This window comes from Thunnus thynnus, chromosome 23 (assembly GCF_963924715.1).
Source record: "Thunnus thynnus chromosome 23, fThuThy2.1, whole genome shotgun sequence".
NCBI classification, from domain to species: domain Eukaryota; kingdom Metazoa; phylum Chordata; class Actinopteri; order Scombriformes; family Scombridae; genus Thunnus; species Thunnus thynnus.
This window is the reverse complement of record NC_089539.1, coordinates 11,839,312-11,861,916: the sequence shown is the minus strand read 5'-3', so window position 1 is coordinate 11,861,916 and position 22,605 is coordinate 11,839,312. Positions and strand designations below refer to the sequence as shown.

At 37.7% G+C, this 22,605-nt stretch overlaps 3 protein-coding genes across 7 annotated transcripts in view; 2 read left to right on the top strand and 1 right to left on the bottom strand.

The window, feature by feature from the left end:
• The first annotated feature begins 1,697 nt into the window (after positions 1–1,697).
• Positions 1,698–6,996, top strand: LOC137176134 (aldo-keto reductase family 1 member B1-like). The gene is made up of 10 exons (XM_067582216.1): positions 1,698–1,912; positions 2,435–2,602; positions 3,047–3,163; positions 3,490–3,567; positions 3,714–3,836; positions 3,925–4,031; positions 4,118–4,199; positions 5,153–5,236; positions 5,367–5,449; positions 5,613–6,996. Exons 1-10 carry the CDS (start codon positions 1,778–1,780, stop codon positions 5,653–5,655), a joined length of 1,020 nt encoding a protein of 339 aa, XP_067438317.1. The 5' UTR covers positions 1,698–1,777; the 3' UTR covers positions 5,656–6,996.
• LOC137176135 (aldo-keto reductase family 1 member B1-like) lies at positions 6,871–14,058 on the bottom strand. Its single transcript, XM_067582217.1, has 10 exons — positions 13,884–14,058; positions 11,975–12,142; positions 11,742–11,858; positions 11,442–11,519; positions 10,963–11,085; positions 9,863–9,969; positions 8,483–8,564; positions 8,097–8,180; positions 7,906–7,988; positions 6,871–7,801 (listed from the first exon to the last, which is right to left on the bottom strand). The coding sequence occupies exons 1-10, from the start codon at positions 13,947–13,949 to the stop codon at positions 7,759–7,761; spliced, it is 951 nt and encodes a 316-aa protein (XP_067438318.1). The 5' UTR covers positions 13,950–14,058; the 3' UTR covers positions 6,871–7,758.
• The window catches only part of tfec (transcription factor EC), a 59,333-nt gene continuing 49,586 nt past the window's right edge, over positions 12,859–22,605 (top strand). For 3 of the 5 annotated variants that reach the window (XM_067582212.1, XM_067582208.1, XM_067582206.1), the window contains exons 1-2: positions 12,860–13,646; positions 15,945–16,080. The gene's annotated coding sequence lies outside the window, so the exon portion shown is untranslated. Of the gene's footprint in view, positions 13,647–15,944; positions 16,081–22,605 lie in introns of all 5 variants that reach the window. The other 2 variants (XM_067582209.1, XM_067582207.1) reach the window with 2 other exon arrangements.

Sequence of the window (22,605 nt, the reverse complement as noted above, 5' to 3'; positions counted from 1 at the left end):
CTGGTACTGCAGCTATTAGAACATCGATTAGAAAATTGATTAGTCTTGTATCATACTTACCATTGATTTGATATGTCATATTGTAAATTTGTAATGCTGCAATAGGTTAGGGTTACTTGTGGGATGGGATTTTGTTACAATATATCAAACTACTTCAAATTAAAAAAAAACCAAAACAACAACTAATAAAAACAAGAAACTAATGAAGAAATACTTTGAACAAAAAATAGAATAAAATGGATTAGTGTATTGGTATTTATCACAGATAATATTAAATATATAATATTAATTTCACTTTGATTTGGCCAAAAACTAAAGCGATTTCCACTTAGTTTAAAGTTTAAGAGCTCTGGATGTTGGAGGCACGGAGAGTGCATTGAGTGGTAAATAAGTATATGAACTAATTACGAATTGGTTTTATAATTAATTAATTCACACAATCAGCAATTGCCAGCAAACGCCCCGCTTCATGGGGACGCGCACAGATTCTGAAGCAGAAAGCCTGCGTTAACAAAGAAAGTTCATAACCACCGTCGTGATACCACTTATCTATCGCGAGTTTAGGGTTTGTCGAGCCAGCTCACACAAAGAAAGCCTGGGTATGTTGAACTTGCTTCGTAGTACACCCCGCTCTTGGTCTTGGTGAACCAGTAAAAACAAGAACAAACATGCACAAGGAGTCAGGAGTAGTCATCTCTCAAATGCCATATGTTTGTGTTCTTCTCTTCATGTACGAGGCATCAAAGGTAACGTTTGCATAGTAAGATAAAGGCACGTTTGTGTGTGTGTGTGTATATATATATATATATATATATATATATACACACACACACACACAATACATACTAATAAGTTTTAAAGCAAAACTGTCCACTTTTTGCTCAGCAGTGACACCCATGTGGCCACAAGTGGGAATTACATCAACAAATCAGAATGATGTGTTAATTTCTCGTTTAACTTTTGTGATGGAAAAAAAACAAACAAACAAACCCTAAAACACTAAAATGTTTATTTATGACTTGTTAAAAATGGGTGTAACAGTAGTTGGTTCAGTAGCTATTGGTCATACCAGACCAAGTAAGACTGTAGCAGGAAAAAGGCTGAGTGTATTGAATGAAGAAAGGGTGTATTTTATTACAAATTAATTCTTCTTTACCTTTGTGAGAGGAAAAATTTGTTATTTCTCTTTCAAAAATTACATACTTACTTTAACATAATGCTGTCATTTGTAAAATGCAAAAAACAAACAAAAAGACAAACAACCCTTAAATAAACATGTGTAGAGTGATAAATTATTCTGCCTGTTGTACTGACAAAATGGATAAAGTAATAAATAATAATACATTTAATTTGACCCCACTTTTCATTCAAAGTGAAACTCAAAGTGATACAGAATTAATAACATAGAACACACAACATAAAGAAAACAAGAATACTAATTAATTTAATAATTCACAACAAATGACACAAATTAGGCCCAAACAACGGATAATCTTTCTTAAACCTTGTTTGTGTCTCTTCAAAATGCTGCTCAGAGTGAATGAAAGCAGTGAATTTCTAATTTCATAGAGACCCTCTGCTCAGATTTCATGCTATATAGTGCAAATCTTGCATATAATCACACCATTTGTGCTGATTCATTCCCCGCTCTGTAATGCCTCTCTGTCTGTCAACAGAAAATTTTCATTATCTGGATCCATGCCTGCAGACGTGACTAATCAAACCCAGACACACTTTCTATCTGCCTATTAACCCCTCCTCTCTCGCTGACTTTTACATGAAAAGCTGCCTTTTCTCTGAGTGCAGTTTAGCGAGAGTCTGCTTTGCACAGCTGAAGATCTCCAACATGATACCTGCAGTTACACTCAACAATGGAGCAAAGATGCCTATTATGGGTCTAGGGACATGGAGGGTAAGGCTGAACATTTGATCCTAATGATAGAAAATGTTTAGAAAAAATATGAATGGACGGACTGGATACGGAGCCTCTACTCATGTCCTCTCAGTTCTGTTTACATTTCAGGGGTTCTATTGCCTGTATCTGTTTTCCTTAATCTAATCTACCTACAAACTAAGTTAGAAAGTACAAGAGTATAGTGACATTTATTGTTTAGGTAGTGTATTTGCAATACAGTGAACTGGTTAATTCTGCCTGACGTCAGCATGATCCGAAACTCATCCAGATGAGTAATATTTTACGGCACACTAACCTCTGCCTGAACAGATGAATTTAGCAGTAGTCATACTGGTGATGCCAGCATTGATAACATGCCCTTTACATGCACTCATTTCTTACTATTTCATATATTCTGAATAGAACCTATTCATTCACTGATATAAAGCCAGAACCACACATAAAAGACAATCAATGCCACAGTTGGATGCTTATCTGTGTCTGTAATTTCCTGTTTTTTGTATCTCCCTACCTCACTAGGCAGAACCAGGAAAAGTCACTGAGGCCGTAAAAGTGGCTATAAGTGCTGGTTACAGGCACATCGATGGTGCTTATGTGTACCAAAATGAAGAAGAAGTTGGGGCTGGAATTCATACCATGATGGACCAAGGAGTGGTGAAGAGAGAGGATCTATTCATCGTCAGTAAGGTAAACAGCAAAAGTCAATAAAAAGTTACAAAAATATATAGGTAAATCTACATATTTTCTCAATTTGAATCTGTTTTGCTCTAACAGAGTTAGTTACCACCTTTAAACTTTGTGGTGCATTTATTCTATTTTTTGTCAGCTGGTGAGGAAGGATAGGGGGATGATGAGTTTATACAACTTTGAGTCTGAAAATGGAGTGTACTCTGTGGACAGACTTGTTGTTAGTCAGGTGCCTCTTCTATTTTACATTTAGTTCTCTCCCCTCCAATGTAATCATCACATGCAATTTACTATTTACAGTAGCCACATACTGTATGTGACTTGGTCCCTCCCGGAGATTATTTGACATAATAATACTGAAGTATTACCACCAGATTACCAGTTTGCCCTACCCTCACATCACACCAACAGGTATATTTATTAAAATCTCTTTGTTTTCCATAGTTATGGTGCACCTTCCACCTTCCATCTCTAGTGAGGAAGGCCTGTGAGAAGACTCTCAATGACCTGAAACTGGACTACCTGGACCTATATCTCATGCACTTCCCTATGGGAATGAAGGTTTGCATACTACAGCCCTGTCTTAGCCAGAGAAAACAGAAGTTTGTAGGACCAGCACCATCAAAAGATTATGTTCAAGTTGAACCTTTGGTCTAGTTTACTTGTCTAAGCAAACCTGACCTCAGTGAATTGTGTAACAGTTACACGTTGTGGGCCCCAGACTGTTATGTTTCCCTACTTAACATTTGCTCTGCAACCTCCACCTCTACTATGGTAGCTAAGAAAAACGGTTTATATATTGTGGATGCATACAAGTTTTATTATCAGGAATAAGAATGAAATGAATTCATGTTCTGACTTTAACATTTTTATTTTTACCACTGCAGCCAGGGGACGATCTTTTTCCTTTTGATGAGGACGGCAAGATCATTTCTGATGGCAGCAACTTCTTAGACACTTGGAAGGTAATTTAAGGGACCCATAAGTTTCAAACTGACACACTGACTGCTGGCAACTTGCATCAAACTATAGATGAACACATAAACAGTAGCACCTTTAACATTTTAAAACAAGATGCATTACTAATACAAGCGTGCAATGTGTCTAATAGGCTATGGAAGAGCTAGTAGATGCCGGGTTGGTCAAGGCTATCGGCATCTCTAACTTCAACAAGGACCAGACTGAGGCCATACTCAACAAGCCAGGCCTCAAGTACAAGCCGGCCACCAACCAGGTGCAACACAAGATTGCCAATATGTAACATAATGTAAAAGAAAGGATATGTAAGGGTGCGTTTGAGTGATATGTATCTGTGTGTGCAGATTGAGTGCCACCCATTCCTGATCCAGGAGAAGCTGATCAGCTACTGCCATTCAAAGGGCATCTCAGTGACAGCTTATAGCCCTCTGGGCTCCCCTGACAGACCCTGGTGAGCAGCACTCATAGAATAGCATCCACAGATTTACATGTCAACTGTTGCATATTGTATTTTTAAAAAAATTTTATTTACTAAAGGGCTTCATCTGAAGAGCCCTCTCTCCTGGAGGAACCTAAGATAAAGGCTATCGCCAACAAGTACAACAAGAGTCCTGCACAGGTAGGAAAGAAAATCATCTACCTAAGGTTTTTGTTATTTCACTTGGATGTTTGAGCTTCAGTGAGCGGAATGATACAGTATATGTACAGAGCTTGACACTAGAAGACCATACATGTGTTGAAGGGGGGAAAGTTCACCTTAAATCTTAAGCTTAACCTTAAATCTGACTTAAAAGATGTGTTCCTACGAGCAGGATTTGTGACATCACAAGTAGTTTTGGAAGCCAATTGTCCAGTATTCAACTTACACAAGTGTAATGTGGAAACTCGAAGCCTCCGGTGCACATACACTGAAGTATTTAACAATTTTGAAATGTTTGCACTTTCATATATTCTGGATTTTTCAATGAGGGAGAAGAAGCAGATGTAATTTTAACATTTTTAAGGACATAATTGAACTGTTTTGGAGAAATGTATCTGGCAAAAATTATTATTCCAAGAGTATTTTATATGTCTTAAAACCTGTCTGCAGGGGCTCTTTAAGTTTGAGACGCAAAGCTAAATTTTGTAATAGAGCACATATTGTGCCATTTATCCAAAATGCCTTGTAATTCATAAATAATAACAGCTGTATACGCTCCACATTCTCCAGTTATTAGCAATACAAAGTAAAGCACATATTGGGTGTAAAGATCAGAGCAGACAGCAGTAGCACGAGTGTACGGCACAAACTAGTAGAGACAGTTACTGTATTGTAGTGATATTTGTATGTGTTTTGGTTGATGGGTGCATAACCTCTTTGTCCATAATTATGTAAAGCTCCATTCTGAGTCAAATAATGGAAGTCAGAAAGGAGCATATGTCAGTGTTGTCACATGGTGGATGTTTGTTACAAAAGTGGCAAATTAAACAGTACAGTATTGTGTGTCCGTCCATCACAAATGTGGTCATGCAAAGATTTTCCAGAAGACCCCTGAATAATACTTAAACAATGCTATGCACTGTCCCAACCAGGTTCTTATCAGGTTCCACATCCAGAGGAATGTTATTGTCATTGCCAAGTCAGTCACGCCCAATCGAATCAAGGAGAATTTCCAGGTACAGTATAACAATCCTCAAACTGTGGAAGATAATTATTTTTGTCGTATTTTTGTCATTAATACTGGCTAATTTTCAACTATAGTTTTACTGAGGATCTGAGCTGCTTGGCTGTTACTCTCTCTTTTAGGTGTTTGACTTTGCATTAAGTGAAGACGACATGAAGGTCATGCTGAGCTTGAACAAAAATTGGAGAGGTTTCCCCATGCTATGGTGAGTAGACATGAAAACAGGGAAAAGAGAACAACAGGAAGAGATATGATGGGTTAACAGCTGGATCTAATCAAATTTCTTTAAGCTTGAGATGAGGTTACTGGGTGCATTGTCATTACCAGCAAAGCACAAGTAATGTATGTTTCTCATTGTTTCTCTACAGGGGCTCAAAACACAAAGATTTCCCACTGAATTCAGAATACTAACACATCAGACAGTATGCTGCATAGTTTTTTCTTTCTTTTCATCTACTACTGAGCATTCTTTTTATTCAAAATCTTCACTTTTATCTGGATTACTGTTTTATAATCTTTGCTACTGAATGAATGAATGTTTTGAATTTATGAATGACAAATGAAAGCATTTGTGGGTTACAGACACAGTCTGCTTGTTTTGCTAAAGTTATCCACAGAGAAAGTTAGAGGATAATAGACAGTACAACTATATTTGGGAATATGGATCTGTAATCTAAGATAATTCCTTATAAACATAAGTAGAATGCGAAGAGTGCACCGACCACACAATAAAATAATGATATACAATCCAAACAAATCTTTTGAAGTGTTACAAAACACTGCAACATGAATTAGTTGACAAAATGGCCTAATTTCTTTATGTGTCAAGATAAATCTATGTACTGTATGATCATGGTAACAAAATACTACTAGCAATAAACCTAATGTGACCCACAATTGTTGCAGTGTTTGTAATATTGATTATGTTAGTCCTTTTTCATGAAATATTTATATGTCTAACCTGTTTCTATGCTGTATATGTTTTTAATTCTTTATGTAAACCACTTTGAATTTCCTTTCTGTTCATGTACTACTTTAATAAACTTGCCTTGCCTATAATATGAATGCTGTGTGACAATCCAGCCAAAACAGTATGTGAACTATCTGACCTGACAAAATATTGACATTTAATCTCTGCTGTTAAACCTTTCTCCTCCATTGAGTTGAATCAGTCCTCCTGCCTCCCCAGACTTGATAACATCTTAGTTATCACAGTTCTCAGATCTTTCTGCTGACTCACACCTGAGACTGTTGGTCCATTTTCTTTGTTTACAGCCTTAATTTCCTGCCTGACAGGAGGATAATAAACATTCATTGCTACTTCAACTTCTTACTTGTCATAAATATGGATACTTGCACTCAAATGGCTGTTATATAAGACTCATAGAGACAGTAGGGCACACCTCTGGTGCATGAAAGCTAAAGGAAGACTTGTCAACACTTACTAGAGGGGCAAAATAAGCAAATTGTATGTCACAAAAAACATATCACACTACATTTAAAAGTGTGTTAACCTGTGTGTCACTGACAGCTCCTCATAGCACCACACAGCAGTTCATGCATTCCTCCTTTCACTCTCACCATTGGCTTTTCTGACCCCTAGTGGACATTAAGAGGCATAAACAGTTTCTGAGTAGTCTCTTCAGTTTATTTTCTTCCACAGGACAGGATTGCAATGCTTTACAAACAGTTCATATGGGAAGTGAAAGCAGCTATTCCGCAACAGGCTTAATACACATGATTCCACATGAAGAGCCATATATGACTCATAATAACGAGAAGTGCTTCATCATCCTGAGGCAAGTCAAGATAATAGTGCTGTGACAGGAATTATTCTTGGCAGTCAAACAGGAAAAATACTGTTATGAAAGAGAAATTTGGAGAACGACAGGTTTATAAATGAGGAGTGTTTTTGAAGTATCATATTTGTGCTATAAAAACGTGTTTTGATTAAAATACTGATTTTCACTTGTGGTTTAGCTATGAGAATTATTTGTTAGATTGTTTTCTTACATTTGACACTACAAACATGTAAAACTTCAAATAAAACAAAACAATATTCTATTTCCAGAACTAACTCAGAGTTGTATCTGAAATCTGTACATTATATGGCACGCATTTTTGTTCTTCAGTAACTCAACACACCACATTGACAACAAACTTTAACAGTAGAATTTGCTACACACAGAAAACAAATACATTCTTGTGCTCACATGTGTTCAAGTGAAGAGTCTCGATTGTACAAATGCAAAACTGATACCACAGTATTAATTTCTATTGATTAATTTTGGAGCTTTTCAACTTGGCTATAAATAAGTCTTTGGAGTGTGTGTAAAACTGTAATGAGATGAAATGGGTAAACAAAAGAAGTGGGCATTTCTTCTGAGAAATGTAACATAATAATGAAAAACAGATGTAAGGCCACCTGCTCTAAAGAATAGGAACCAAGCAGTCTAGAGCGAAGCAAACCACAGCAACCACTGTAATCCTGTGGAAAAATCAGCATTTTTCATTTCAGAATTCAGCGTTAAATGGATAGTCCTTGTGCTTTGTGCTCCTATAGAGAGAAAAAAAACAAAAGGTAAGATCAAAAAATGTTCCCTGATGCACAACATCTTCTTAACAATGTTATAGACTAAACACAAAAGACCACAATCTCACCATTGCATGGGACAGACTCTCCAGTTCCTGTTGAATCCTAGTATAGTCTTCATTTCCCCCTCAGTTAGTTCAAAGTCAAACACCTGCAAGGATTTAAACAACAGTCTTCATACATGAGCCAAAAGGGGGTGTAAGTAAAGCAGATTGAGGGCTAATCCCAGCAATATTTGAACTATTTCTTTGCTAATTACCTGGAAATTCTCCTGAATGCGGTGAGGTGTGATCGACTTGGGAATTACGATCACGTTCCTCTGAATGTGGAAGCGGATCAGGACCTGGCAGGGAATTAACATTTGAACGTGACAGGGGTTATAACTTTTACCCAACAACAGTTAAGGTCATGTGAATGGTATTTATACCACATTTATCTTTCTTGCATTTGTGTCAATTCCTACTACTACTACTACTACTACTACTACTGAGAATAACCTCAGACTAAAGATACACATTGTTCTTTATAAATACAAGTCTGACTGGAAAAAGGAACATGCAGTCTTTTTTGTGTGCGACAGTTATTCTAAGCTTTGTTTAATTTGGTTTTGTATACATTGTGTTTGAGCAAATGTGAGTGCCGTACCTGAGCAGGTGTCTTCTTGTGTTTCTCAGCAATAGCCTTAATGTTGGGATCCTCCAACAGTGAAGGGTCTTCTGGTTTAGCCCTGTAATTTAAACACAACATTCATTATCATTTACAGGACTCAATCAGGAGTCAGAAAAGGGTTTACTCTCAAGTCACTTAACCACAATCAAAAATTGCTACAAAATATGAGCAGCTGTTAAAACTATCAACACCGTTATGTGTGCTTTTTCAAAGCAACATGAGACCAAGAACAGAGCTTCAAAGACGCAATGTTATCTCTGCGCAAAATTAAGATTATCAGTCAAAATCACACCCAAACTAGAGGAGTGCACTCAGCAGAATACACATGTCCACTAGGTGTGTCTGAGGGCATGTACAGACTCAGTTTTCTTTTAGATGCATAGAATAGTGTGATGGTATTGTAAGCAAGCGTCCTCCTTTGTTCACCCAACTGAATAAACTTAAAGTAACAATAAACAGGATGGTAAATCCAAACTTCTCAATTTAAACGTTGCTATTATTTAGAACATTTTGTTCTCACACACCACACAAAATACCTACCTACACTACCTCCCTCTTTCCTCCCAAACAAGGAAGAGTTGAATCTCACTCAATTGTCCCTCCTGGCACCCTTACAGCCAAGAAGGCGGTGAAGTCATCAAAAATGGGGATTTATTCATCTCGTATCGTGGGTGGATCATAACATATGGGGTATGGAATTAATCTGCAGATGCTCAGTTTAAGATGAGACCAAACTTTTCTATGGATGTCAGTTTTTGAGCTACAACAAAGGCCTGGACTTGTTTTTAGCCTAGCTGATTGCTGGAAATGCCTTTTGCTGCAGTTGTTGAGCACTTGCTGCTCCTACCAGCTGGTTAAGAGGAATGAGGAATCAGCAGTCAATGGCGGTATAAAACGCATTATAAAATAGGTTTTTCAACAATTGTCTGCAACCACGAGAGGTCCTTGAGCAAACAGTCATAAATGTGCACAAAAAATATTAGGCTGATGGGTCCAGTACTATGCGAGATTAGCTGCGGACAGATACAAGCACGGACACATGGACACACATGACCAAACACATGATTTCCTCCAGACTTATGCCTGGCAGAGATAACAAAAAAATGGGCAATTACATAATGTCTAAATCATAACAAAATATGCCGCACAGACAACCTACATAGACAAAGAGGAACAATAGTCACAAGTTGAAACTAACCGAAGAGACATGACAGACATAATGAGGTTGACAAATACCGAACTGTCAATCAACAAAAAATGACCCATATTGTAGCACTGTGTTGATTTACTGATTTCAGAACTGTTATTTCATATACCTGATATTTTGTTATAATATTAATTATTCTACTAACTGACCAAGGTCTGTCAGGGGACCCAAGGGGGCTGTAAGCTGTCACTGCGATGCCCTGAGAGTGGCAGTAGTTGATCAGCTTGTCCTGAGTCAGGTATGGGTGGCATTCCACCTAGACGGACAAACACACAAATGATGAATTAATGAGCCTGCTTATTCGCTGCAAGTTGCACTGACTCATAATGGAAATTCAATGCCTACAATGTAATAATGTACAACGTGTCCTGGTATATTTCTCCTGTCTGCTCAAAGCAAATCAGTAAATAGTACACGTTATTAGACTATGTTACATATTAAAAAACATTTTGCTTTGCATAATACAAGGTACAGTAATACTTTGTATCAGTGACCATCTAGCCCTTGAAATTATGTTTCATGTCTGAGCATAATCCTGACTGATGATGAGTTTCGGCAATTTGGTTCAATTCAAAGTCAGATATATTTACGTAAGAAAAGTGTCTTACATAACAGTTTTCAATTTCCCCTAATCCATCACATCCTGCTATGTCTAAAATGTTGAAATTGATGAGTGCTTACATCAGTGAGGCACAAGACTACATTTGTATGATTGCTTTAGGCATAACCATGTAGAGCTTACTGTACTTTTTTGTCATTATTTTTTATGATAAATTCACTGATATTCAATTTCTGAGATGACTTTGTTCTGTGTTTGGTAACAAAGGGCAGAAAGAGAATGGTGCTGTAATCTAATATACAACAAGACCAGACAAAACAGGACATTGATGGTGAACGATGGTTCTGAAAAACAGCAAAAATATAAGGTCGCCTCAGCTAATTGGTCTAGCCTGAGGGGAGACTGCTGTGGCGCGTTACGAATTAAGAAGACATTTATTTCTCAGACCTGATAGGGGACGACAGATAATGGCATTATGGCCTCTTGCCCTTTAAGGACCGCAATCTTGAAATGTATCTGTTTGCTTTCTTCTCAGCACTCTAGATGCTAGCCATGACTCAACCATATTATATCTAAAAAGGCTGCAAAAGTAAAGTTAAACATTATCGAGCCCCAATTGTTACCTGGTGAAATGTGTTATGTCTTCCTTCTACGAATGTGTACCAAGAGTAAATACGTTCCTTAGTGTACCTGGTTGACAGCAGGCTTGTATTTGAGGCCTGGCTTTTTCAGAATGGCTTCAATCTGCTCCTTGTTGAAGTTGGAAACACCAATAGTTTTCACCAAACCAGCGTCCATCAGCTCCTCCATCCCCTGAGAAAATTGATCATAAAAAACATGTTTAATTGGGACATTTACTGAGGTTACTTTTAGAGGTTGTAACTCGTACTGAACCCAATTTATGCCCTCTAGATATCAACCAAACCTCTAAAAAATGTGTCAATGCCTCACTGATCTCAGGTCTTGTTCCATTACTTTCTAAGCTTGCACTAGGCTAAACACATCTAGACACCTTGCTTAGATCCCCCCAACTCCAGCAACTTTCTTTAGTAGTGGATCCTCTGCCTTTATGAATGTGTCTGTACATGTCCCCACTGGGTCACAATAATCAGGAATCATTGTTTAGATCTTTAATTTCCTGATATTTAAGTTTTAAGCTGATAACTTACCTCCCATGTCTCCAGGAAGTGAGTATTATCATTGATCGTCTCTCCTGCGCTGTCCAAAGGAAATAGCTCACTGCCAGCCTGTGTAATGACAAGTGAATTATAGCCATGAGGTTTACATCATATTACTACAACGTTGACAGTATGGAGGCTCAGTCTTGAATGAAACTTGCAAAATATGAGTGCGGATAGCACTGTAAAAGGAAATTTCATCTAAGGGATATCTAACATGGTCTAATTATGTGCATTCTGCTCACAGACACACTGACAGAGTCAAGCAGGACATGAAAATAGTGTTCCTACCTTGAAACCCATGGGCCAGTGCACTAGATAGAGGTCTAGGTAGTCCAGTTTGAGATCACTGAGAGTCTTCTCACAGCCTTGCCTCACCATTGACTTCTCATGGAAAGTGCACCACAGCTATGAAAAGAAAGGATAGGTGAGCTAGTATACACTGTTTGAATCCAGTATATAAACAGGAAACATCAATTTGAATGCCCATTTGTGGGAGCAATGTTTATGCACAGACAACTCACCTTGCTAACAATGAAAAGATCCTCCCTCTTGACCACTCCATCCTTGATCATGGTGTGAATACCCTCTCCCACCTCTGCCTCGTTCTGGTAGACATACGCCCCATCGATGTGCCTGTATCCCGCTGAAATGGCTGCTTTCACTGCCTCTGTAACCTTTCCTGGGGGAGACTAATAGACATGGTTGGTAAGTTATTGTGGTATACAGGGTACAGCTACTATTTACTAGAACTGGTTCGGATGTACACCCTGTAGCTTACCTTAGCAACTCTCTGGCCTCTGAGATATACTGTACCATAACACATTAATAAATATTTGTATAGTGTTCAGTGTAACATACATACAAATTGCACAAAACTGCCACTGCTATCCAGTGTCTATAAGAGACTTTTAGTTCCTCATTTAGTTTCTCTGTTCAGTTTTCGGGACAATTTGGTTGATAATGGATATGAGATAAGTTAATTACACTTAAATATTGTTCTTGGGGTAGCGTGTACTCCAGCTCTTCTTTTGTGTATTTAGGCTGGGACATTATTAATACCTAATATTTAGCCTATGTCTTTTGTGGTGGGAGGAAAACCATGTACAGACTGTCAATTTTCCTCTTGGTGGACAACAAAGTCTGTATTTACCAGTGGTGGACAAAGTATTCAGATCATTTACTCGAGTAAAAGTATCAATACAGCAATGTAAAAATACTCCATTACAAATAAAAGTCCATGAAAATTCCTACTTGAGTAAAAGTACATAAGTATTATCAGTTTGATGTAGTTGACGTATTAGTCAAAGTAGTGGTTTGGTCCCTCTGACTGATAGTTTGAACCACTTTATATACAGTGACTTAGTTCAGTCCAGTGGTTCCCAACCTAGGGGTCGGGCCCCTCCAAAGAGTCACCAGATAAATCTGAGGGGTCGTGAGATGATTAATGGGAGAGGAACGAATAAAAAACAGGAAAGAATAATAGACATCTGAAATGTGACCCCAACTACACACTGTTTTTTGTAAGACATAAGCCAAAAAGGTTGGAAACCACTGGTTTCACCTTTAACAATGTGTTGTATTTTAAAAGCTTGTTATATTATCCACTGTGTCAAATCTTCATTTGAAAAGCTGTCAAATAAATGTAGTGGTGTAGAAAGTACAATATTTTCCTCTGAAATGTAGCAGAGTGAATGTAGGCCTATAAAGTGATATAAAATGGAAATATTCAAGTAAAGTACCTCCAAATTGTACTTAAGTATAGCCTAGTATTTGAGAAAATGTACTTAGTTACTTTCCACCACTGGTATTTACTTATCGTGTGTCTATGTCATAACTCGTACTAAATACTATTAGATATTTGTATTATAGAAAAGCATACACTGTAAGTAGAAAACGACAGACTTCTCAAATGAAGTGCACAAAAGCTTGAACTGTCCACAAGTGACAGGAAATAAGCTCTCCGGGATGACGCCCGATGAAGAGCTAAGTAAGCACTTATAGGGTTAGGTTACGTAATTGTCGGTGCCTATAACTGAACGTAGACTAGCTTAATTGTGCCTTTTGTGAATTACACTGAATGAAAGACTACAATGAAAAGCCCACCGTTTGTGCAGCGTAACCTGACTCAGCAGCAGCTTTGCACACGACGGTCATGGGTCATACAAAACCTGCTGCTGGAGCGCATTAGCCAAGGTTGGTGCTATATGGTTGTAAATTAGCCAAAGTGACGAAAACTTTAAGCGTAAAATGCAGTTAAAGGCGACTTTAAGTTTAATTTTCTCTAGGTATTTCGAGAAAAGACAGCTTTAACGACACACTTATGTAACTTACAGTCTCCAGTCACGAACTCTCTGTTCGCGCACAGCTAGCTTAAGTTAACTATTAACTAAAGCTAAATGTAGCAAGATAGTAATAATACATTACACGCACCTTCCACGTCCCCAGTCCAACAATGGGCATTTGTGCACCGGTGTTCAGTTTCACTGTTGTTGCCATTTCTTCGGGACGAGCAGAGCCTGAGAGCGGTGGTGACAGTCGAGCAGAGAGCGTAAATGCAGTGCACGGCGCTAGCTGAACACCAGCATCGTCTATCGATTAATGATGCCTTTTAATTAATTTAGGGTGAACTGAGGCCACACGCTCCTGTCACTCTGTTTTTATTCATTCTGTCCAATTCTGAACATATTAATCCACACAGGGCCGGACGAAGTGATTTTTAGGGCCCGAGGCAAACCCAGACATCCCTTACAATAGAGAATGTTTGTACTGGCAGTGGTAGAAGTACTCAGATTTTTACTTAAATGAAACAAAACACTCTGTCGCAATACAGTCTATGGTTGAAAGTCCATGTCTCGCACAGCACAATGTGCTTGAATTTCCACTGCTTAAAACTGTTCAATTGATTGATTTTATGGATTGACAGACACAAAAAAACACAAATCCAATACACTTTGGCTATTTCCAACATGGTCTCAAGATGTTAAAAGACAAAAAAACATAAAGAAGCACAAGACAATCAACATAAAAACCCAGCAATACAGTCATGAAATCAAAAAACGACAGGGGAAGCTAATTTGAACTACTTAATATATGCATCATATTTTATTTGTTGATCATATGTTTTGCGTGTAAAATGTTAAGATTACAATTGTCAAAGTACCAAAAAATGTACAGTGTTTCCTTCTGAAATGTAATGTAATGGAGAGGGAAGTAAAATAAAATAGAAATATTCAAATAAAAGTACAAGTACTTCAGTGCAATACTTCAATAAATGTACTTATTCACTTTCCACCACTGGTACTCTATTGAGGAGGCTGCTGATTGCCATGGATGCAATCATTTGGACCAGCCAGTGCATATTTACTCAAGCACTGCAAATTTGTAAGTAAGGTTTTTGCATATGTTCTCAAATCAAATCTGATACTTTTAAAGACATCGACAAAGAAAATGTAGCCTAATACTCTTTCCACAAGAGAACAAAATGCACATTAGAGTTGGGCAATAAGTTTGAAATCAATCACAATATTATTACTTTGTCCAGTACTGATATGCATCTCCATAAGTAAAATCACATATAAAGTAATGAAAATATAATAATCAGATCATTTTATGCAATAAACTGTGTTCCACTGGGGCATTTCAGACCTGCAGTCTGCATGATTTAGCTTATCTTGTAAGCCGTTTTACATGTTTTGCAGTCTGTGTGCTATGTAAGTGACATTTGACAGGGCGCCTCAGACACTCAAATACCCAAGATAGTTCCCAGACTAACCACACCTGAGAGGCCACATGACAAAACAACACATGCCTTTTGCATTTTTCTAAATATTTTTGTGGGTGCAGTCATGCAACCACTAGAGGGCACCATTATCACACTCGCTGAACATGTAACACAGTCTCCTCAAATCACCTAACTGAGGCTCCAAATTTAAAAAAAAAAAAAAAAAAAAAATCACATAATTTCAAACATTAGCAAATATAGCCAGAAATGACATTGACTGCAGCAATTATATGTATTGATCAGTACTGTTGATCTCACTTAATGCTTTCATGCACATGTCCAATCTTTGATTTAACTACAAAAATGCTCTTTGAACCAGCACAGGATATAGTCATTGTGTGGTCATGGGGGAGATTATGTTTTTTTTAAATTAGTATTTAGCACTTTGACTACTTCTTCTTCATGGCATTATGCTTACACTGTAAAGGAGACATATCTTCACAATGTGCACACACAGACCAGCCTTAAACCCAGAGAGACAGCTAAAAGACGGAACAAATACAAGGTGTCTCTCTTTTTCTTTTTTTTTTAGTTAAAATCAGATAAAACCTCACAGACCTTTAACTGAGCCATTCAACACTCTGTGCAGAAGATAAGAGCGGGAGAAGAGAGCGAAAACATACAAAGGGAAAAGTTATGGGAGCCGGCAGCCACTGTGTACCTCACAATGGCTCTCGCTAAAGTTTGTGTCGCTTCTGATCTTCTCCCAGCTGGACGCCAGCTTTTCAGGCCCTGTCTCTTCTGATCTAACTTCAGACACTGGAGGGCCTTTTGCCAGCCTGCAAACTGTCAAAGTACCCCAGGAATCAAACACTGTCGCGTGCTGTCATGATCAAAGACCCACAGGTAAACCAGACGAAGACACAGCCACATACAATTGCCATATAAAAGAGGGGGGAAAGTTTTCATTTCAGAGGCTCTTATTCTGCGTCTACAGGCAGATACCGTTTCACTAGTCTGTACCGAGTGCATCGATTAGAATAAAGGAAAAGAGAAATGGCCGTGCATTTGAAGATACAACACAGTAAAACCAAGTGACTCTCAAGGAAACTTTTACACAAAGAGTGTAGACTTAGGTGAGGTTTCAGAGTGTGTTGCTCAAAGTATCTGAAGAAAAAAGGGGGAAATATTCATAGGCTAGGTGGACAGTAAGAGAAGGGATGGTGGTGTGACAAATAAATACATAGATCACAATGCCAGAGCTGCTACTGTCTCCTTTTCCATTTTGTGTGGACATAATGTGCGGCTGGTGGTGTCCATTCATTCTTTCATAGGCTCTACATCAGATCAGACACTCCACCGGTAAGACCTCACCTGTCCTGGAGAGATCAAACACCTCATTTCATTTCATGGCCTTTGCTCCATTCTCTCTGCCTCTTTCTCTCCACCTCTCGTCTCCCTGTTGGCCTTGGCTTTGCTGTCTTTTTCTCTCTTTCTGCCAGAGTGCCCTGGGTCATAATCTCCACCCGTAAATCTAATGTCGAGTGTCAGCTCCTGCTGAGTTCACTCACACACTGGCATTCCGCACATTCCGTCTATCGAACAACAACAAGATCAGTGAGAGAAATCCCTACGTCATGAGTAAATCATGGTCATTCGTCAAATGGGTTACATGTTCTTGTGGGAGATTATTCAGGGTGATTTGAGCCCTGCATAGTTTATTGAGAGGAATACCTTAAAACTTACAATAAAAGCAGCAGTTTACACTAATACCTGGATTAAGGGGCGAGTCTAAATTGATTTAGAGCTTAAAGGATTAGTCGATCCATTGATTAGTTGATTTACAGAAAATTTATTGGCTACAATTTTTGTCTTCTGTGATTTAGAAATAAAAATATATTTGGGATTTGGATTGCTGGATGGAAATAACAAGAAATTTATAGACCAATCAAGAAAGTAACCAGAAGATCTTGAACATAAAAGTTGCAGCCATAAACTGATTCATTTTATTGCTTAAAATATCATAAAACTACAAAAACATATGGTCAAAGAGATACAGTGGAACACACCTGCATAATAATCTAAATTGTAACAATGTCAGTATCTTCATGTCACAGATTCAGCACACACTGTCACAATTTTATGCCATTTTACTGTTATGCGTAAAAATTAATCTAATCCTGCAATGGCACTAAATAAGTTAAGGCAATGTAACATTACTGTTTAACATCCATACTGGTTTATTGTGCGGACAAAAGCGTCACCAGCACACGCATGCACAACACTCTGACGTAAAACACATCTAATTTCAGACAACAGAGAACTTTAGTGCCATTGGTGTTGGTGTGTGGATGGTCACATAGCATTAAAATCATGTTAAGGCACTTGCTTATGTGAACAAGAGAAGCTGCTGCCTTTACCAGAATAGTTCAGGCAATTTATTCAGTTAATTTTATGGAATGTATGGGTGAAAGAGCCTTTATACTAGCAGCATATTTGGAGTTGTTTGCTAGCATGCTGCATTCCCTTAAAGTTTTTTATAACATGTAATATTTGCTTTTTTCATTTGTCCTATTAGTTTTTTTTATATCATATAATTTCACACTACATGATGCGTAATATATTGCAAGCTTGTCCTTGTAAGGGGAGAGGACAGCTGGTGAAAATCAAGCTTTATATTCTTTTTAGTTGCCACCTTGCACCTGAATGCCAGTATCAGTGCAGGTCAATGCAACGCTCCGAAATTCTTCTTAAGATGCTCTTGAATATGGTGCTGTGAGCAAATACCAGTAAACTCACTGAAAATCCAGGTCTTTATTTGGAGAAAACTTTTTTAAAATTTTGAGAAAGAATTGGGACTCTGCATAAAGGTTACATCTCAACAGATACTTCTAATATTTTGTAAGTAACAAGTAATTTCTTCTGTACCAAATACCAATTATTTCAAATTTAGATCCACACCAGATGTGGTATGGATCTAAAACCCCCACAAATACATGTATGTATGCGCGCACACACACACACACACAGCCTTGGTCTTGTCTGCGAGCAGAGGTGTCTCCTCTCTGGCCCCTCAGACATGGTTTGGTTTTTGGCTTGATTAACCACTTAGTTCAGTCTCTCAGACACAAGATTGCAGAGAAAAAGCAAGTAATGAAGTGCTTTTGAATTTGCATTCCTGAGAGCTTTCGCAGACGCCTTGATTTCAGTCTGGCTTCGCTGTTTGTTCTTTGTCAAGAGATGTCTGCTATTTTAACGGTAACATGTAACAAGTGTCCATCCAACCTCCTCCATATTGCTCCCTCATCAACCTAACTGCCATGAATAAACACAATCAACATGCATCTGAAGGGGAATTTGGAGGCCTTTTCTCTCAAATCGTCCCTGATGGGCTGTTCATCATTGTCATTATGCAGATTACAGTGTGACCATGAATGCAATATTGGAGCCCTTTTCCTCCGGAATGAAATGTCACCATTCCCTAAAGCTGACCAAAAACACTTGTGTGTTTTGTTCTTACCAAGTCGAGCAGCGCTGATCAGTTATGGACAAACTGTCTCAAGAATATGAAATTAACAACATTCAGTCTGGACTTGAAAGTCAAGCCTTTATTTTTAGTATCGACCTTGACAACAATATCAAAGTGTGCATGCTGCATATATCTGCTGAAGTATCTGTTGCAATTTACCAGGTAAGTACATAGTCTGGTTGAGAATCCTCCCCCCAACCCCCTCAAGAAAAAACCCTCAGCAAAGTTTAACCACAGACATCACTGTGAGACTCAACCTCTTTCATAACTTTTTTAGTTTATTCTTCTTTTCTTATTTTCGATTTGATCAATTTATGGGAAACAATGGTTATGCAACACGATGACTTGCCAGAATCTGTGATTATTTCTGTCTCAAATATAGGAGCAGCTGACGTAAAAACTTCCCTTTGCACCCCGCTCCTAGGTGGTTAAAAAAGAGGAAACACAATTTGGTTTAAATCTCAGGCCCTTTCACTAGTCCAAGTTTCCAGGAATGATATAAACATCAGTGAGAGATAGCTCAGCAAGCAAGTTAATTTTTACAATTTGACGTTTTGTGTTGGACTTTGAAGTAGATAAGCAGACATATACCAAGTGGACCTGTCCTCCATAACCTTCCAACTACAGGTAATTGAGAATTTTAGATTATTTCTATGCCAAATACACTGAATTACTAATAGACTAAATATTGTCCTGCAAAGAGAGGTGAACTATTCTATTCTATTCTATTCTATTCTATTCTATTCTATTCTATTCTATTCTATTCTGTTCTCCCCAGCCTTATAGTATAACAAACAGGGTATGTCTTTCAAATGCATTTTCAAAGACAGATTTAACAGAAGCTAAAAGACTATTTTTGAAAAAATTAAATGTTTTGGAACTGAAAAGCTCATTCTAAAACCTGACCTTGCCTATGTTGATGAAGAGGGGACAAGAAGCACATCCATATGAGTGTATCACCTCACTTCTCCACAAACAACATCCTGTTTAACAGGAAGTTCATTACTGGCATGTTGGAATGTTTTGGGATATAAAAGAACACATTTTTTGACTCTTAAATATACATATTAATCTTTTATATAGATAGAATACCCAATTTAAGTGGGTAGTTTGTATAAATAAAGACTTGCAAAACATTATTTGCAGGTATTTTTAAAGATAGAGATTATTTAATCAATAGCTAATCAGTGGTGTGAGAATAAATCAGAATTGCTTCAACAAAATGTGAATCTCTCAGTCTTTGCAAATGTAATTTCTGCGCAGATTCACATATTAGGGGACACAAACTTTTCTATGAATTTTGCTGAGATGGACATCTTTGAGATGAAAGTGTTTACTATCCTGGTTATAGTTATAAATGGCAATATTAAATTTTGTAGTTTAGTTACTGCACATAGTCTTTGACATTGTTTTAATATTTTTTTATTGTTGTATTTCTATACTTTTCCAATATGATTTAAAAAGAATAGTTCTCACAATCAATGCCAATGTAGCTACATTGAATTGCTTTATGCATCTTTATGCATCATCACGGTCATTCGACTTTTTCTCCTCTCTATATCCATACATTTCATAAAAGTACCTAAAAGTAAATGATCATCATGTGGCATTATGTCTTGTGTAGTATTCTTTGTTTCCTAGTGTCAGTCTGGCAATATCTTGTCCTCGTGTGAACATGTTGTATGTTTCAGTGCAGCTTTGAGAAATCAGAATGACACAGCGGGAAAATCTTTAAAGTTCCTCATGGGGGACACTTCCTCATTTTTTAGTCACCTGATATTATTTACAATATATTATGAAAAACCCTGTGAACTTCTCTAATCTTGCACGCTCATCACGGGAATGTTGTTTTCTGAGTTGTGTGTGTGCAGGTTTGGGGGTGGGGAGGGGAAAAACGTGTGGGCAGAATGACCTATAGGTGGACATGTGTAAAGGCCTCATGGGACGATGAATCACTCAAGATGACTTAGTATTCTTTTTTCCTCAAAGCATTTTAAAACAAAACGTCTGTCAAGAATAATCCTAGAAAGCATTGCATCTGATTAATTTTGGGAAAAGAACTTCAAAGGTTTATTAAAACTTCAAACACAGCTTTCTGTGCTTTATATGTCTTTTTTTATCAAAGACAAGTTCAGGGTGTTAGAAAATGTGTGTTAGGCAGTGTGAGGATGAGGGGCAGTGGTGTGTAGATGTGTGGTGTGCAACTGCAGAGATGTGTGCAGTGCTACATAGGAGGTGTGTATACAGAAGGTGGGGTGCAAACCTGGAGTAGTGTGCAGCATAATGGACCTCTGCAGTGTTATTTTTGACATTTAGATTTTTTTACAGGGCACTCCCAAGAGTTTCGCAGTTTGAGAGATCACTCATGTCTGAGTCACAGCCTGTCTGTGTGTCAAAAGTTATGACACACACGCCTTCACAAATATTTGAGGACTTTTTTTTACGGTTTGTGGGGGCTTAAGTTGCAGTTTCAAGAAGGAAACGAGTATGAACAAATGTCTTTTTTAAGAAGTGCAATAGGTGTATACAACACCATCTTGTGGTTAAACTGGGTATGATGACTGAAATGACTTCCAAAGAAGCTCATATTATATATTGTCCATAATTGTTAAAAGTTTGTTAGATTGGGTCCCCTTACAATTAATAGTTTAGGCTTTTGATAATATTGAATAATAATAGATAATAATAATAATAAAGTCAATTATAATATTATTATATTACTACTACTATATTACTACTTATTATTAACAACAACAACAATAATAATCATAATAATCATAATTTTAATAATTGGAAAGTTTATTATTATCATTTTTATTATGAAACTTGTGTAATTTTATCAGTATTTTGTGGTTTACTTAGCATTTGTACAGTCTGATAGAGAGATGTGTGTGTAGGAAGGGGTGGGCAGGAGGGATTAATGTGCTGGAAGAATGTAAACATTGTCTGCTCTGAGGGCTGACTTCAAAGTGAGACTGGTAACCTCCTCTCAGCGGCGGCGCACACCCTTGACCGATGAAAAGTGAAAGTGAATGTTCATCCACGGTCTACAGCCTCTTCCTGGAACCACTCTTTGAAGTCACAAAATGGATCTGATTGACTTGTGAAGTAGACACATATAGAATCTTTTTGTTTTCCTGGACTAGATAGATATTTTATTTGGAATTGTGCAAGCACATGCTGTCTGTGTTTCTTCCACATTTTAAGCATAATGACATGGTATATAGGGAAACATGTAAGCTCCTCTGTGCTCTGTGTTTCGTTCTTCACACCCACTGGTCTCCCACAATGTTTAAAAACCAAAGAATGAACTGTTTGTGTTTGAAAAGTTAAAATAATACACCTCCATAAGTTAAAAACAGACACAAGATGAACATTCGTCAAACTGTGTGACACACAGTGATGACTTGACAATATCAAGTCCACATTTCTGTGGTTCAGAGTTTCAAATTCCGCACTTTCTTAGCCACTGTTGGACATTTATGTGGTTTATTTATGTGAAGAAAATTCCCACCAGTTTCATTTTTAGTTAGAACATAAATGTCGATTATTCACATTTCTCCATCCACAATTAGTCTGTCTTCTTATAGTAGTATGATACAGATATACTGTATCTATGAGCAGCTGTTGAAAAAGACTTGACTCTGTGATGACTTGGCATTGAACCCTTTGGTTTTGACTGTGACTTAAGCATAACACGCATATCAATTGTGTTTAACCAATTTGTCAGTCTTCTCGTTTGTATGTATGGAGCGTCTTTATGCTACATTGCCCCAGTTTAAGCTGCCACAGACATGCCTGTCTGTCTTATTTCCAGCAATGCAGAAACAGTTTGCAGTTCTGATCAAAATTCTGTGGAGGCCACATCTTATCTGTTGCTATAATATCATTATTACCAGAGA

Excerpts from the sequence above, each read along its gene's own strand:
- LOC137176134 (XM_067582216.1), top strand. The coding sequence starts at position 1,778 with ATGAAAAGCTGCCTTTTCTCTGAGTGCAGTTTAGCGAGAGTCTGCTTT. Across the intron at positions 4,032-4,117 it reads GGCTCCCCTGACAGACCCTG|GGCTTCATCTGAAGAGCCCT; the intron begins GTGAGCAGCACT and ends TATTTACTAAAG. Across the intron at positions 5,450-5,612 it reads AGAGGTTTCCCCATGCTATG|GGGCTCAAAACACAAAGATT; the intron begins GTGAGTAGACAT and ends GTTTCTCTACAG.
- LOC137176135 (XM_067582217.1), bottom strand. The coding sequence starts at position 13,949 with ATGGCAACAACAGTGAAACTGAACACCGGTGCACAAATGCCCATTGTT. Across the intron at positions 12,143-13,883 it reads TTGGACTGGGGACGTGGAAG|TCTCCCCCAGGAAAGGTTAC; the intron begins GTGCGTGTAATG and ends CATGTCTATTAG. Across the intron at positions 8,565-9,862 it reads GGGTCCCCTGACAGACCTTG|GGCTAAACCAGAAGACCCTT; the intron begins GTCAGTTAGTAG and ends TTTAAATTACAG.